Genomic DNA, 14549 nt, shown 5'->3' on the forward strand with positions numbered 1-14549 from the left:
AATTTATGATTTCTTATTTGGAATATTAGTACCTGAAACCCCTGGTTGCCTATCCAGTACCTGGGCCCTGGCATTCAGAAACATCTACTGCTGGAGAGTTTTTAGACGTTCTCCAGCCGCCCAAAGTTGCAGCAGCCATGGTTATTTCTCATATGCATGTATGAAACACTTAGCCATCAACATTCAGTGCCAGGTAACACACATTACCAAAACACTACCTACCTTTGATTCCTGATTCAGGAATGCTTCTAACTCCATAGAAGTGAGAGAAGGACAGTTCTGGATACTGCTGTAGTACTCTTTCACCTCACGCTTGTAGCGGGCCATGTCTTTGGCGTACAGAAGCTTATTTGTTGGTGATTCCTTAAGGAAAAACAATTATTGTGTAATATAGTCCTCAATTTCCGATTTATTTTATTTTCATGTTTCCTGAATTATGCATCCTTCATTCTCTGTATTTTACAACGGAAAAGTATTGTTTGAAGCACACAATATCAACATACATTTCTAGCCGTATCTTGGCTGATTTCACTGTTTGGTTTAGAAACCTCATGGAGAAAGTGGTAAGAACTTCCTGTACTCAGGCATATAATCTGCATGGTCTATGATGTGTTATATGACCTCTTTGTCATCTCCTCAGATTTCCACTATGATACATTAATTAAACTCAGTCATAGTGGGGGCTCTTGGAGACAACAAAAAGTACTTTGCTTCCTTACCTCTTAGAGACTTTGAAATAGTGAGTTGTAACACTAAGGGGCCGATTACTACTTTTTGTGAAGCGGTGGCACGGTGGTGCAAACTGGCTCGCAACCACTCTGCCGAAGGTCGCCGCCAGTTGCCCGTCAGATTCCTACTTTTCAGAAGTCTGGCAGGCAGCCGGCGTGGTGGTTCCATGGCAGTGCCTCTTTTAAAGCCTGCAGTGCCTTTAAAAAAGGCACCGCAATGGGACCGCACTACAAGGTTCCTGCATGGCATGGACTCGAAAGTCCATGCCATACAGGAACCTATGTGCATGCACACAGGGGGGCACATATCATGCCTCACTGTGTGCATATACATATAGTTGAGGCACAGGGGGGGGCTGTAGGGTCCCCTTTGTTTCCTCTCCTCCAAGGTTTACATGGAGGAAGAACCTCAATGTAAACCTTAGAGGAGAGACTGCGGCGGTCCCGCCAAGCATATTGCGGCCTCTGACCGCTACTCCAATGCCAGGGAATGGCGGTTCCCCAGTAGGCATCTCAAGTTTAAGAGCTCGGTGCTAGGACCATGTTGATGTGCCGCCTCATGTTCCAACAGTGCAGCTTGGCCTGACTACTCTGTTGCTGGGGGAGACCCAAACCAATCATCAACCCGCATCACTGGTCGTCACCAGACCTGGCAGTATGCCAGGTGGAGACCTTTACAAATCTTGATAAGGAATCTTGGTAGCCTAGTGATGTACTTGTTTCCCTGGGGACAAAGAAAGTGTTACCTTCCTCAATATAGTCACTCACTGACTGCACACTGAACAGCCCATTACCACATACTTTCTGCCTCCAGGCTTGTGGAGTGCCTGGTACAAGTGCAGGAGAAGAACAAGAAGAGTACCTTGGCGGGTTGGGTGCAATAAGAAGCCAGGTACAGTGGGAATACAGGAGTATCCACCATCCCTGCCCTGTGTATGTGTCGATGCTTGTGGGACCTGAAGTGAGTATGAGACTTGTCATTGGACTGTGTGTGCTGTGCAGACCAGTTCTAAATTTTCGAGTTCGGCTTCATGACCTTTCATGCCCTCCACAGCAATGCAACTGACGCCGAACTCTTTATCCCCCTCAAGCCCAAAAAAACGACTTTCGCTCAAAATGCATGAGTGCCTGTTTTGAGATAGGTGGCGGAGGTGCAGTTCATTGATTGCTAAAATCTAGGTGGAGGCAGTAGGTATATATGTTTGGTTCCCTTGGGAAACTGCACATGAGACATTCCACATTGCTTTCACTCAGAAGAGTCCATCCCATAAACTCCAATTTCTGCAATGCAGGAAAAAGGCTGTCCGGGCTCCGGCAGGGACCACTCTTTCTCCTCCTAGCTGGAGGTGGCACATGAAGGAACTCAAGAGCTATGTGCTGTCACTGTTCTAGTAAATTCCTTAGAGTGCAGTCAGCTGACCCTCCCTAACTGTGTGTGTCCCTTCTGTGAATCAGAGCGCATGCTTATTTGACTGTGTTTGCAAAAGGCTTGCAAGCTCAAAAATTGGACTTCTACATTCTTATGCAAACACTAGTGATCCTAGCAAACTGTATTCAGTTTCTGTGAAATTACTACATTCTGTACTTTGCAAAGAACAATATTACAGAGAGTGCATATATGCACATGCACAACCAATCGATAGAGTCTAAAAAAAAGAAAACTAAAAGCTCTAGCTTCACTGCATGGCAGTCTAGAATAAGACGGACGCTCTTGGCTCTCAAACCAATGCATCCCAAGGCTCACATGGAGTAAAGCACCGTGGGGGTGTCTTCGGTAACCAGGCAAAAGGCAGGACTCTACAGCTTCGTAAGTAGTGAGCAGAGAGAGTTTCTGAATCCACTCGCAAATGGTGTGATTGGCCCCACTTAGCCTTGCTGCCACAATTGTATTAATCAATCTCTCATTTAGTACTATAACTCTGTGTAAGGTAATTGTGGGGTGAGTATCCTCGGAGCATTCACTTTAAATGCTGTCTGTAATGATATACTATCGCTGACAACATGCCTGCTCCTAAAACAACTGCCTGCAGGGCAAGCTTCTTCTGTAATGAGGAGGCAAATACAGAATGAGACAAACTTTCATTTGTTGAACTACAACTCCATGAACCCTTTTCACTTGGCTTACGATTGCCATCCTAAACCTCCTAACAACTTAGAAAGCCTTGAGCGGTTTATATATAATTCGACAACATAGCCCTATTAATGTCACGAACAGTTACACAATACCTAGAGAAGAGGAAAAAGCAAATACTATACCTTGCCAAGCATCTGGTCACTGAGTGAAAAGGAGTCGATGAAAGCTTGCGCAATCACGGACAGGCAACCGTCTATAAGGGGAGTCTTCTTAATGTCAAAGACAAACTGGGGGTTCTTCAGAATATTCACCCAGAAACGCAGAGGAAGGCTGGTTATGGAAAAAGAAACACTCATGTCAAGGTGGTGGCCGAAGGTGACTGGAGTTGTGCTGCAGAACTTTCTTGAGTAAACGAGCACCTTATTAAGATCATCTATGTTTTCCCTGAAGTTTTAAGAATTTTTGCTTCGGTATTTTCTTGCAGATTTCATCAAAAATTAAGCTTCTCATTCGAGGAACATGTTCAGGATTTTAAGGACCCTAAGCCAAACATATTTTGGAGACCCCTGCTCGGAACAACTTTGTTATTACTCATTCATACCCTCTTAGGCAAGTTCACAGGAGGTATAATCTTCACTTCCACTATGACTGTGGAACTGCATAAAAAAATATTTTGGGGACCCCCTAGTTGGATAATTAAGAATTAGTCATCTGTACAAATTGCACCCCACGAAGATGAAATTCCCACAAGGAATAAGGACAAGATCAGAGTCAGGCTTGAACATCCTTGCAACTCTTCAACAACTCCGAATTGAACAAGAATTCCATTTAAGACTGCTTGTATCACTCACAAAGACCCCCAGGACTTCATACCTTCTCATCTGCTCGAAAAACTGAAATTTGCTGGAGCTCATCAGGTGCTGAGGAACGCAGAAATGGTTCTCCTGGAGCCTTCAGCATTCAAGCAAGCACACTGAATGAAGCATGCGTTGTAGGCAGTGCACAGATTCAGAACTCCCTTCCACCAGATGTATGTACGACCCCCTGTCCCGCTACCTTTTAAAAGCAACTCAACATCTACTGGTTTAAAGACACTTTGGCTGAAAGCATTTCATCCAATTCCCCTTTCCAAGCTCCACTGCCCAACTTTTCGATGATGTGACCGTACTTGCTCTGTTTTGATGCTCAACTGTTTGCATATGTCGATTGTTAAGCGTAACTGAACTCCTGTTCTCTGTAAAGCGCCATTTTGCACTAAGACCCACATTCGTGCTACAGAAAACTAAAAATAAAAGAAGGAACCTAAACACCAGTGAATGTAGATAGTATGCATTATTCAAAAAATGTCATTGAGGAAAGATGCTTAAACAATCAAGTTTTCTACAGTATTTCGAAGTAGAGATAGTTCAGTTCAGTATAGAAGTCACAGGCTCCGACTTGAGTAAACTGAGTTTTTTTCATATAACTTTAATCATACCCATTCAAGCTTTTAACCTCAAAGTAATGTCTCACGTTACACAGATGTTAACACAGGCTCAAGCGTCACACAGGAAAGCTATCACCAATGCTTCACATGTAGAGGTTGCAGTCTCAGATTTCAACTCCTGAGGTCAAAGTAATCATTTGAAGTTCTGCATATCTCTCAAGTTACGCAGACTGTACAGGCTCACTCCTCAGACACCAGCCCTATTCCACATGCTGCAGAGATCTCAGAGGTTCGAGGGGATAGCTATCCTTACACTTCTGACAGGAATGCCATCCCTCGAATTTTACATATTTTATAGACACACAGGGCCGGACTGGCCGTAGCAGGCACCGGGCAATCCCTCGGTGCGCCGCACGTAAGGGGGGGCCGGTTTTGGGCCCCAGGGGGCCGTTTTTGTTACAGGGACATTTTTGCAGAACCCTGTAACAAAATCGGCCGAAAATCGGTCCTGGCAAAGACCTCGGTGGCACCCACATCCCCCCAGGTCCCCCCCCCTCCCCGTCGCCCGACAGAGCACTTTGTGACACAGGCCCCTAACGGCAGGTTACATCGACCTTACATGCTACACCATATTGAAGCAAAACAACCCCTCAACTTACCAAGGTCTTACTGGCAAACTAAGTCATCTCTCATATTGAATAAATCCTACACACCAAGACACCAGGCATGAAACCCTTCTCTTAGATTACAGAAATGTCACCAGGTAAGGTTTTAGGCAGAATTGCATTCTGTTGTAAAAAATATCGCAGGCACAGACTTCATATAACAAAGATACACCTTAGGGTATACATGTTATACAGGTCACAGTCTGACAGTGAGACAAGGACACTATCCTACAGAGGTATCACAGGATCAGGCATCCGATAAGACAGTTATACGATTGGTTATATTTTTCTTAGAAGAGTGGCATCTGTCAGGAAAGATGTTCCTCACTTTACACGGATACTATTGACTCTGGTCTCTGAAAGTAAAGCTATCCCTTAAGTAATAATATCGAAAAATATCTAGCGAGCTCTAAGGTAAATGCTGTGACATGTATGCAACTCGCTGAAGACTAGAATATAACATACTAAAATGGGTGTTAAACTTGTAAGCCCAACAAGAATGTTTCACAATGCCACTGATACATTTCCATAACACCCAAATATAACTGAAAGACAAACAAAATTGGTGGCTACTATGATTGAAGTAGATTTGACTAAAGATATATGCCTAAAGTATTTAGAAGTACTAGCCTAGCTGGAACATTGGGCACTACCATTTTAGGAAGGGCACAGCTACACCAGCATTGCAAGCATCTCCCACACACAGGTCAGGATCTCCTACACACAGGTCAGAAACAGTGCAAAGAGCAGAGCAAATACCTTGGCACAGTAGTTTAAACATTATTCTCAAAAAGAGCAGGAATCACTAGCAGATTTGGGATTTATCATGGCAGGAGTTTCAGCAGAACACACCTGATTCAGGTAGATGGATGAGGTGGGGACATAGTCTTTCAGCAGCCACCTGCAGAGCAAGTCTCTGGGCATGAGCCCTCTTCTTTTCTAGCTGACGTGGAGCCTTTATGTGACGCACAGCGGCAGAATGTATAGTGAATGAAGTCTCCACTCTATGTACTTTTCCACCAACACTGATAGATTAACGCCTAACTTAAATCCAAATATGGATGTGAAATAGTGTCTAGTGTCTTCATAGAAGATGGTGTGGGAACACAAATGTGTTGGCATTATCATCAGAGACACAAAGGATAGGTTAGGCAAAATCTAAACCACTTTCTCTTATTATGATACAGAAAAGGGGGTGGTGATGAACAGAGTGTCTGAATTAAGCAGACCACTCTTACCCAGTCCAAAGATCAGGGCTTGATCCATCACCGTTATTTATCTCACTGCCCCATCCCAGCTCAGAACCTGGCTATATGCAAATTAGTCTGTCTCTGGCCCAGTGCATCATGGGAACAGGGCAGACCAAACTACCAAGCCAATTCTTCACCAGAAAGGAGACAAGCTACCGGGGACCGGTTTCTGGCATTTCAGCCTCTTCGGCCCGGCTTGCTTGAATCCTGATGGAGCAGTGAGAAAGGGACTCATGTCTGAGTATACCCTGCCACACCTATAGTGGCCAAAAACGATACAGAAAAGGGGGTGGTGATGAACAGAGTGTCTGAATTAAGCAGACCACTCTTACCCAGTCCAAAGATCAGGGCTTGATCCATCACCGTTATTTATCTCACTGCCCCATCCCAGCTCAGAACCTGGCTATATGCAAATTAGTCTGTCCCTGGCCCAGTGCATCATGGGAACAGGGCAGACCAAACTACCAAGCCAATTCTTCACCAGAAAGGAGACAAGCTACCGGGGACCGGTTTCTGGCATTTCAGCCTCTTCGGCCCGGCTTGCTTGAATCCTGATGGAGCAGTGAGAAAGGGACTCATGTCTGAGTATACCCTGCCACACCTATAGTGGCCAAAAACGATACAGAAAAGGGGGTGGTGATGAACAGAGTGTCTGAATTAAGCAGACCACTCTTACCCAGTCCAAAGATCAGGGCTTGATCCATCACCGTTATTTATCTCACTGCCCCATCCCAGCTCAGAACCTGGCTATATGCAAATTAGTCTGTCCCTGGCCCAGTGCATCATGGGAACAGGGCAGACCAAACTACCAAGCCAATTCTTCACCAGAAAGGAGACAAGCTACCGGGGACCGGTTTCTGGCATTTCAGCCTCTTCGGCCCGGCTTGCTTGAATCCTGATGGAGCAGTGAGAAAGGGACTCATGTCTGAGTATACCCTGCCACACCTATAGTGGCCAAAAACGATACAGAAAAGGGGGTGGTGATGAACAGAGTGTCTGAATTAAGCAGACCACTCTTACCCAGTCCAAAGATCAGGGCTTGATCCATCACCGTTATTTATCTCACTGCCCCATCCCAGCTCAGAACCTGGCTATATGCAAATTAGTCTGTCCCTGGCCCAGTGCATCATGGGAACAGGGCAGACCAAACTACCAAGCCAATTCTTCACCAGAAAGGAGACAAGCTACCGGGGACCGGTTTCTGGCATTTCAGCCAGAAACCGGTCCCCGGAAGCTTGTTTCCTTCCCAGTGTAAGAATTGGCTTTTGTAGTCTGGTCTGCCCTGTTCCCATGATGCCCTGGGCCAGGGACAGACTAATTTGCATACAGCCAGGTTCTGAAACTGGGATGGTGCAATGAGCTAAAAAACGGTGTTGGATCTAGCCCTGATCTCTTGACTGGGTGAGAGTACTCTGCTTAATTCAGAGACTCTGTCCATCACCACCCCTTGTTGTAAATAATTTTGTCCACCCTAAGCGTGGAAGGGTATACTCAGATGTGAGTCCCTTGCTCATTGCACCATCAGGATTCAAGCAAGCCGGGCTGAAGACGGCTGTAATGCCAGAAACCGGTCCCCGGAAGCTTGTTTCCTTCCCAGTGTAAGAATTGGCTTTTGTAGTCTGGTCTGACCTGTTCCCATGATGCCCTGGGCCAGGGACAGACTAATTTGCATACAGCCAGGTTCTGAAACTGGGATGGTGCAATGAGCTAAAAAACGGTGTTGGATCTAGCCCTGATCTCTTGACTGGGTGAGAGTACTCTGCTTAATTCAGAGACTCTGTCCATCACCACCCCTTGTTGTAAACACTTTCTCTTATTATAGCATGGTTCTACATGAAATCCTAATGATAACCACCATCTACATAGAAATTAGCTTTTTATCTGCATTAATGTAAATGCATCTCATACAGATATTTTAAGAATCTGTCATGCTACGTCCTTTCACAGGTCATTGCAAGATTACCCTGCATGACTACCCTGCGCTAGAACGTTCCCAAGCACCCTCTGCTGCTATCAAGACTATGACCCTAGCACATTTCTTGCACCAGGGCTCTAAGGGTGGTGTTGTGGGGAACTTGAAGGGTTTGCATGAAGCATAGCTCCTCCCCAAGTCCAAAGGTCTGGACCAGAGGCGATGATCTACATTGGTGTGCCTTGTGTATGTGAATGTGTGTATATGTTGAGTTAACTGCACCAGCACACGTGGAATAAGGGCACTATCTGCCAGTCCTACTACACCTCCTCCTCTTTCACCTCCTCACCTAATGTAGTTGTATTCTGTCAAAATATGTTTTGAAAAATATTCTGAGACACAATTATTGTGTCAAAAATATTGTGATGTCAGAATTATGATGGAACAGAATGAGAGGTAAGATTATCATTTAAAGTCTTAGATATTATTTTTAAATATTGTTCAATATAACATAATTTTAAAATATTTAGTTGTTTGTTACTAGTTTTTGTGTCATAAGTTATTATTGTTTCGTTGAGCTTGTTGAATTATTTTTGGTGTACTTTTTTTCAAATTTGGTAATTTATTATAAGTTTTGATATTTTATGCAAAGAAAATTCTGGTGGTTTGTTGGGTTGGAAGAGACTAAGGTGGGAAGTTTTAAAAAACATTTTTAATTGATGCATTTTGTATAAGTTTTAATTTGGTAATTTGACATTTTAGTTATTTAATGGATAATTTCTAACGTACAACAATACTTTTTATTTGGTGATTGCTTAGCTAGATAATCAATTGTGTTAGCTATTTAATTGTTTTGAATAATGTGAATATTAATTTATCATAATATGTTCAAGGTTTTGTGCATACTAAATAATTTATATTCTTTTATAATATATGTATCCTATTTTTATATTATTACTTTTTTCGTGGGTCTTGAAATTTTAGGGTAATAATGCGGGAAGTATTCGAAATTTAGTTATTAATTTTTAAGTGATATAATGTTTTAATATAATTGTATGTATAATTTGATATGTTAATTTTGTGTTTTTTATTCATTTATATAAATCTATATTGTTAAAATGTTTATGTTCATGAAAATATATTTTATGTTTATATATTTATATTATTTTGTTTTAGTTTATGATAGGAGAAAATTAGATTTGTGATTTCTAAAGTTTAACATTTCTCCTATTGTTACTTACTTTGGGGTGGGAATAGTTGCACCAACATGATTGTATCTTCAATGGAAGGCTGAGTCATGTCACACCACCCCTAACAAAGCTGGGTTTTGCACCTGCCTTCCTTGGGGTTTTCCTGACCAGCAGAGTAAACACCAAATGCCCAGACACGTTTACATGTCAAAATAGACATTCAAAAATGCATCTCGCAAAGCTGATTTCGCTTGTTTATTTTTTTCTCACCTCTTAGAGGAATGCTCCCAGACACATGCCCACATATATTTTCCATGCTGGAAAGGGAGTAAAGGTGGAATGAGACAGCAAGACAAAAGGCCTACTGCCCCTGCCCAATTCAGCAAACGACCTTTATTATTTTCGTATTCATATATAGTCCTTTTCACCCAGGAACCTACATGCTGATCTTGGATTCGGCATGTCACCAAAGCAATGCTGCAATACTACTTTGTACCCCTCATCACATTGAGTGTTTTTGTAATGTGAATCGCACATCACATAATATTGTTCTATGTAGTACACCTAAAATTGGAAATGCTTCAGCTAACATAAAAATGTTATCTGACCAGTGCTTGTTGCTCTTTGGAGTTCATGCCATATCAAATGCATCTTATCAAAGAACCCTTGTGGAGAGTGAGAAAGAGCCTCACACTTAGCAGCCGGTACATTACCATACCAAAGTATGTTACTGGCAGTGAAACCGTAACTGTGAGATTTTACATAGGTTGCTGTAGCAGACATAGGTGAAAAGAGCTCAAGAAGTGGCGAGAAGATTGTCTAACCAATGAGCTGTAGTTCAGCACACATCATACATACATACCTGTTGGTTTTCCAAATGTGTGGTACATCAGGGTCATTGATTTTTTTGTTTTCATATTGGGCATCCAAAAAATCGAAAAAGAATTTTATGGCAACAGGCACTTTGTTTCCTGACACACACCAAATACTTCTGAAGAGCCCTTCGACTGCTGAGTCCACCGCCACCTGTGGAGGAAAGGAAGCAGAAGGAATACAGTATTCTGAAGGAACCTGCTATTGAAGTGAATATTTAGCCATACTTTCAACGCCAGATTTCTCAAGAGCAAGATTTGAATATGTGCACAATTGGAAATGGCACCTAGGGCCTCATACTAAGAATGAATTTGGTAAAAGTGATCGCAATTTCCACACTGACTTTTAATTAATGCATTGGTATTTTGCAAACTGAACTATGTACTAATAAGTCAATTCGCAAAATACCAAACCGTAGTGGGATGCAATTCGACCTACCTCATGACAATTTATGAGGCAGGTTTTAAACTGTTGCCCATCACAATTCTCTCCCATCATGATCAGTAGACCACCATGTCGGTGACTGCTTTCAAATAAAGCAATCCTTTTTTTAATGCAGCCCATTTATAAACAAATGAAAAGTTAAAAAAACTTTCTAAAGTCTAGGCAGTTGTCGTTGGGACCACTCCGTACTCTTAAAAAATAGTTTTTGTCAACATTAAAAAACGAATTGGTTACCACTACCTATGTGTTAATATTATGGTTTTGCGAGTGAATTTTGGTTTAAAAATATTATTACGCACCATAAGAAATCAATATTTGGAAGGGATGCCCTAAACCTCTCCTATTCCAACTACTGATTTGGCATGGTTGCCCTTACCCATTTGATAATTCTGAAAACCTCTTCAAAATTGTTAAGTGGCCTTAGTGCATTTGGAAAAGGGTTTTAGCACTCCAAAAATCTCTGACTTACCAAATATTTTAAAAATATCTACTCATTAGTCAAAACTAGACTGGTGAATATATCAAAGAGTGAATTTCTTAACTTTAGATCATAATATTTTTTTCAGGGAGACCTCAATAGGGGTGGCAGAGTTTTATGCTTTGAATCAACTGTACTCGGCTGCAAAACATCAGACTACTCCACATTTTTCTGTTGGTTTCACATCTGGGAGGCGAGCTCTGGAAATCGGAAGCGCCTGGTAAAGGCTGTGGTGATCCTAAATTCATAGAATTCAGCTTTCCTTGCTAGAATGACTTTTATGTAGCCTCCCAGCTCTAGGAGGTATTCTGAGCGGGAATCTGCATTGTAGGCTTTGCGCCACGCTCTCTCCTGCTCGTGGAGGGTTTGTTTCAGGTCTCTTAGGGAATCATTGAACCAAGGGGCCCCTTTACCTTCATCCCTGATTCTGACTCTACGCGGGGGCCACTATGTCTATGGCCTGCTTCAACCTGGTCGCCAGGGCAATGCTAGCTGTGTCGGGATCACCACAGCTAAGGACACGCAAAAAGAAACCTTTTGTGTACTTTCTGAGCTAAGACAAACAGAGTCGGTGAAGCCTGCCCATAGCCCGGAGGATTGCAAAAAGTTCCAATCCTTCTTCCTAGATAAGGTCAAGGATCCACAGAAAGAGATCGTTGCTACTCCTATCATCCTCTGTCTGCTGTTACCGGGTCCCTCGACCCCCTCGCACGCTGCACCGCTCCCCGTCTTCCCTACACTGACCTCCGACTCTCTGCCCCCCTTAATGGGACAGGTCAAGTTTGGCTCCCCAGCGGACCCCTACCCACCAGCAATTTTTAGATGGTACTACCAGGGATTGTAGATGAGGTACTCTCTCTGCTCAATCAATCCCTGATACATGGCATCGTCCCCGCTAACTTTAAGGAAGCACGTGTCACCCCACTCCTAAAGGAGCCAGGAGCGGACGTGAAAAACTTAAAAAACTTCAGGCCCATCTGTTGAAATCCCTGTCTCACCACCTGGAAACAAACAACCTCCTGCAGCACACCCAGGCAGGTTTCAGGGCCCACCATAGCACAGAAATGGTCATGCTAGCAGTGCTAGACGATCTTAGGCTTTGGGCAGACAAGAAAAAGCTGTGTGCCCTGATCTTACTGGGTTTATCCACGGCATTTGATACGGTCAACCACAGGTTACTTTTTGTCACGGATGCACAATCTTGGCGTCCAGGGCACAGCCCTCAGATGGCTCACATCCTTCCTCAGTGATCGATTGCAGAGAGTACAGCTGATGGACCACATGTCTGACCTGGGCATTCTTTTCTGCGGAATCCCTCAGGGATCAGCACTGTCCCCCCTCCTCTTTAATGCTTACCTGCAGCCCTTGATTGCCGCCCTAAACAGCATGGTGTGTCAGATCTATAACTACGCTGATGATACCCAACTTATCATCCAGATCGACAACTCCCCAGCCTCCCACGCAAGAACACAAAACATTCTCAAATTTATCACCAATTGGATGACCGCCAACTCCCTTAAAATCAACCCGGACAAGACCGAGGTCCTGGCCATCACCACTGACTCTAATCCCTAGAGTAACCTCTTCTGGCCTCAGGAACTGGGCGCCAACCCGGACCCGGCCAGGCTGTCAAGAGTCTAGGCATCAAAGTGGATGCTAATCTGTCCATGACTCAGCAGGTGTCAGCAGTAGTCAGAGCATGCGCTGGCCTGATGAGACAGTTTCGGAAGCTTGCCCCCCTTCTGACCTTTTCCACTCTCAGACTGATTGTTTCGGCCATGATAGTCTCACGAATTGACTATGGAAACGGCCTGTACATCGGCCTCCCGGAAAAACTACTTGCCAGACTTCAGGTCACCATGAACGATGCAGCCAGGCTAATATTCAGACTGCCCAGTGGGGCCCACGCCACGCCCCTCCTTCAACAACTGCACTGGCTCCCAGTCAAGCAGAGAACTAAGTTCAAGGGCCTCTGCATCGCGCACAAGGCCATTTATGGCCAATCCTCAATGTACATCAAAGATCGCCTCAAACTTTACACCCCGAATAGGGTGCTTCGATCCTCAGAGGCTGGCCTACTGGCATGTGCCCGTTTCAGACTTACCTCTAAAGGGGAAAGAGCCTTTTCCACCTCCATCCCCCACTTTGGAATAAACTGCCAGAGAACTTGCGCTCCCCCCAATACTAATTCAGCACTTCCGCTGACCAGGACATGCCTCCCTCTCTTGACAGCGCTTAGAGACCTGACGGTGATAACGAGCTCTACAAATGCAAAATACATACATACATGCTGCTTCTGATTAAAAGATGAGCTGAATGCAAGTATAATGCCCTGAAACACAATAATTCCTCATTACCTGAGGAATGCGAGGAACAATGAACACTTGGGGAGTTCTGCATTGTTGAGGCTGTCGGTATAATAATCCTAATAGTACATGCATTAAGTCAATTAGTCCACCTCTGACAGTGCAAGAAAACACGATCCCAGCAAGGGACCTTTTCCTGGCATTTGCCTGCTAGAATGTCCTGAGGACTCTCCAGGCAAACTCCCCTTCAGGAGAAGTTGCTTTCAAGAGCATTATCAGGGGTCTAGGCAATGCATTTACCATAATGCAATTATCATTTAGGTCATTACCTTGCCCAACCCCTCACAATGCTACTAAAATCAACTGTGTTGGGCTTTGGGGTGTTTTTCACCGCCTGAGAAGTATCCGGAATTCTACTTCAAAGGCAGGAAAAACTGCAAATTGTGCCTATTCCAAAATGTACCTGAAAAAATGTGCCTTGCCTTATGTCTCAACAGAGACAGTATAAGACACAGTTCCTCATGTAATACTTGGGGACAAGAAATGTACCAGTGTGATCAAATTATTCAACTACTAGATGAAGACCCTTAAAAACGTTCTCCATTTCTGCCCCACTCAAGTCGGAAAGTTGTAGTTAATTCATCGGTGATCAGCCAGCTACACCATTTTCGAAAAAATTTCAAAATTAACTTATTTCTGAATGTCACCCCTATGCTCCCGAATTCCAATCTAAGTCCTATGTCTCTTAGGCAATCACTGCTCTAAGCCACATCCAGCAAAGCTCTTGTGCTGAGCGATGCATTCGTTCATCATAGGTACGTAGCAGAAAGCCCAGCTATTTTACAATCTGCCTATGTTTTATCTATTCTGAACGTTAGCGCTGGGAAGTCCTGTCTGTTTAACCGTGTAAGTTTGATAAAAAGAACAACAATAACAATAAAAATATTAATAATAACTAAGCATTCTCCGGCATCTCACATCCTAATGTAACTATCACATCTAATGGTGTCTCCAAAGGCTGTGATCACAAACAGTCCCTACCTTGGTGGAGATGAGCTTTGTGAGGTACATTTCCTTCACTTTGAATTTTTGTTTTCCTTTGTGATGTGCTCCCTGTAAGTCTTCTGTTTCTTCTGTATCAGGCAAAATCTGAAAGATAGCACCAGCAGAGTTTTCACTACAGTATTTTCTACAGCGACTTTC

General features: G+C 43.6%; 1 protein-coding gene across 1 annotated transcript in view; it reads right to left on the reverse strand.

Moving 5' to 3' along the window:
* The window catches only part of PLXNC1 (plexin C1), a 510673-nt gene that overhangs the window by 15283 nt on the left and 480841 nt on the right, over nucleotides 1-14549 (reverse strand). Inside the window, exons 26-29 of the mRNA XM_078676006.1 lie at nucleotides 14388-14495; nucleotides 10108-10271; nucleotides 2985-3132; nucleotides 223-363 (exon numbers count right to left, since the gene is read on the reverse strand). Of these exons, the coding sequence (XP_078532132.1) occupies nucleotides 223-363; nucleotides 2985-3132; nucleotides 10108-10271; nucleotides 14388-14495 (561 nt within the window). The remainder of the gene's footprint in view (nucleotides 1-222; nucleotides 364-2984; nucleotides 3133-10107; nucleotides 10272-14387; nucleotides 14496-14549) is intronic.

Source organism: Lissotriton helveticus, chromosome 1_1, assembly GCF_964261635.1.
Source record: "Lissotriton helveticus chromosome 1_1, aLisHel1.1, whole genome shotgun sequence".
In the NCBI taxonomy this organism is placed as follows: Eukaryota; Metazoa; Chordata; class Amphibia; order Caudata; family Salamandridae; genus Lissotriton; species Lissotriton helveticus.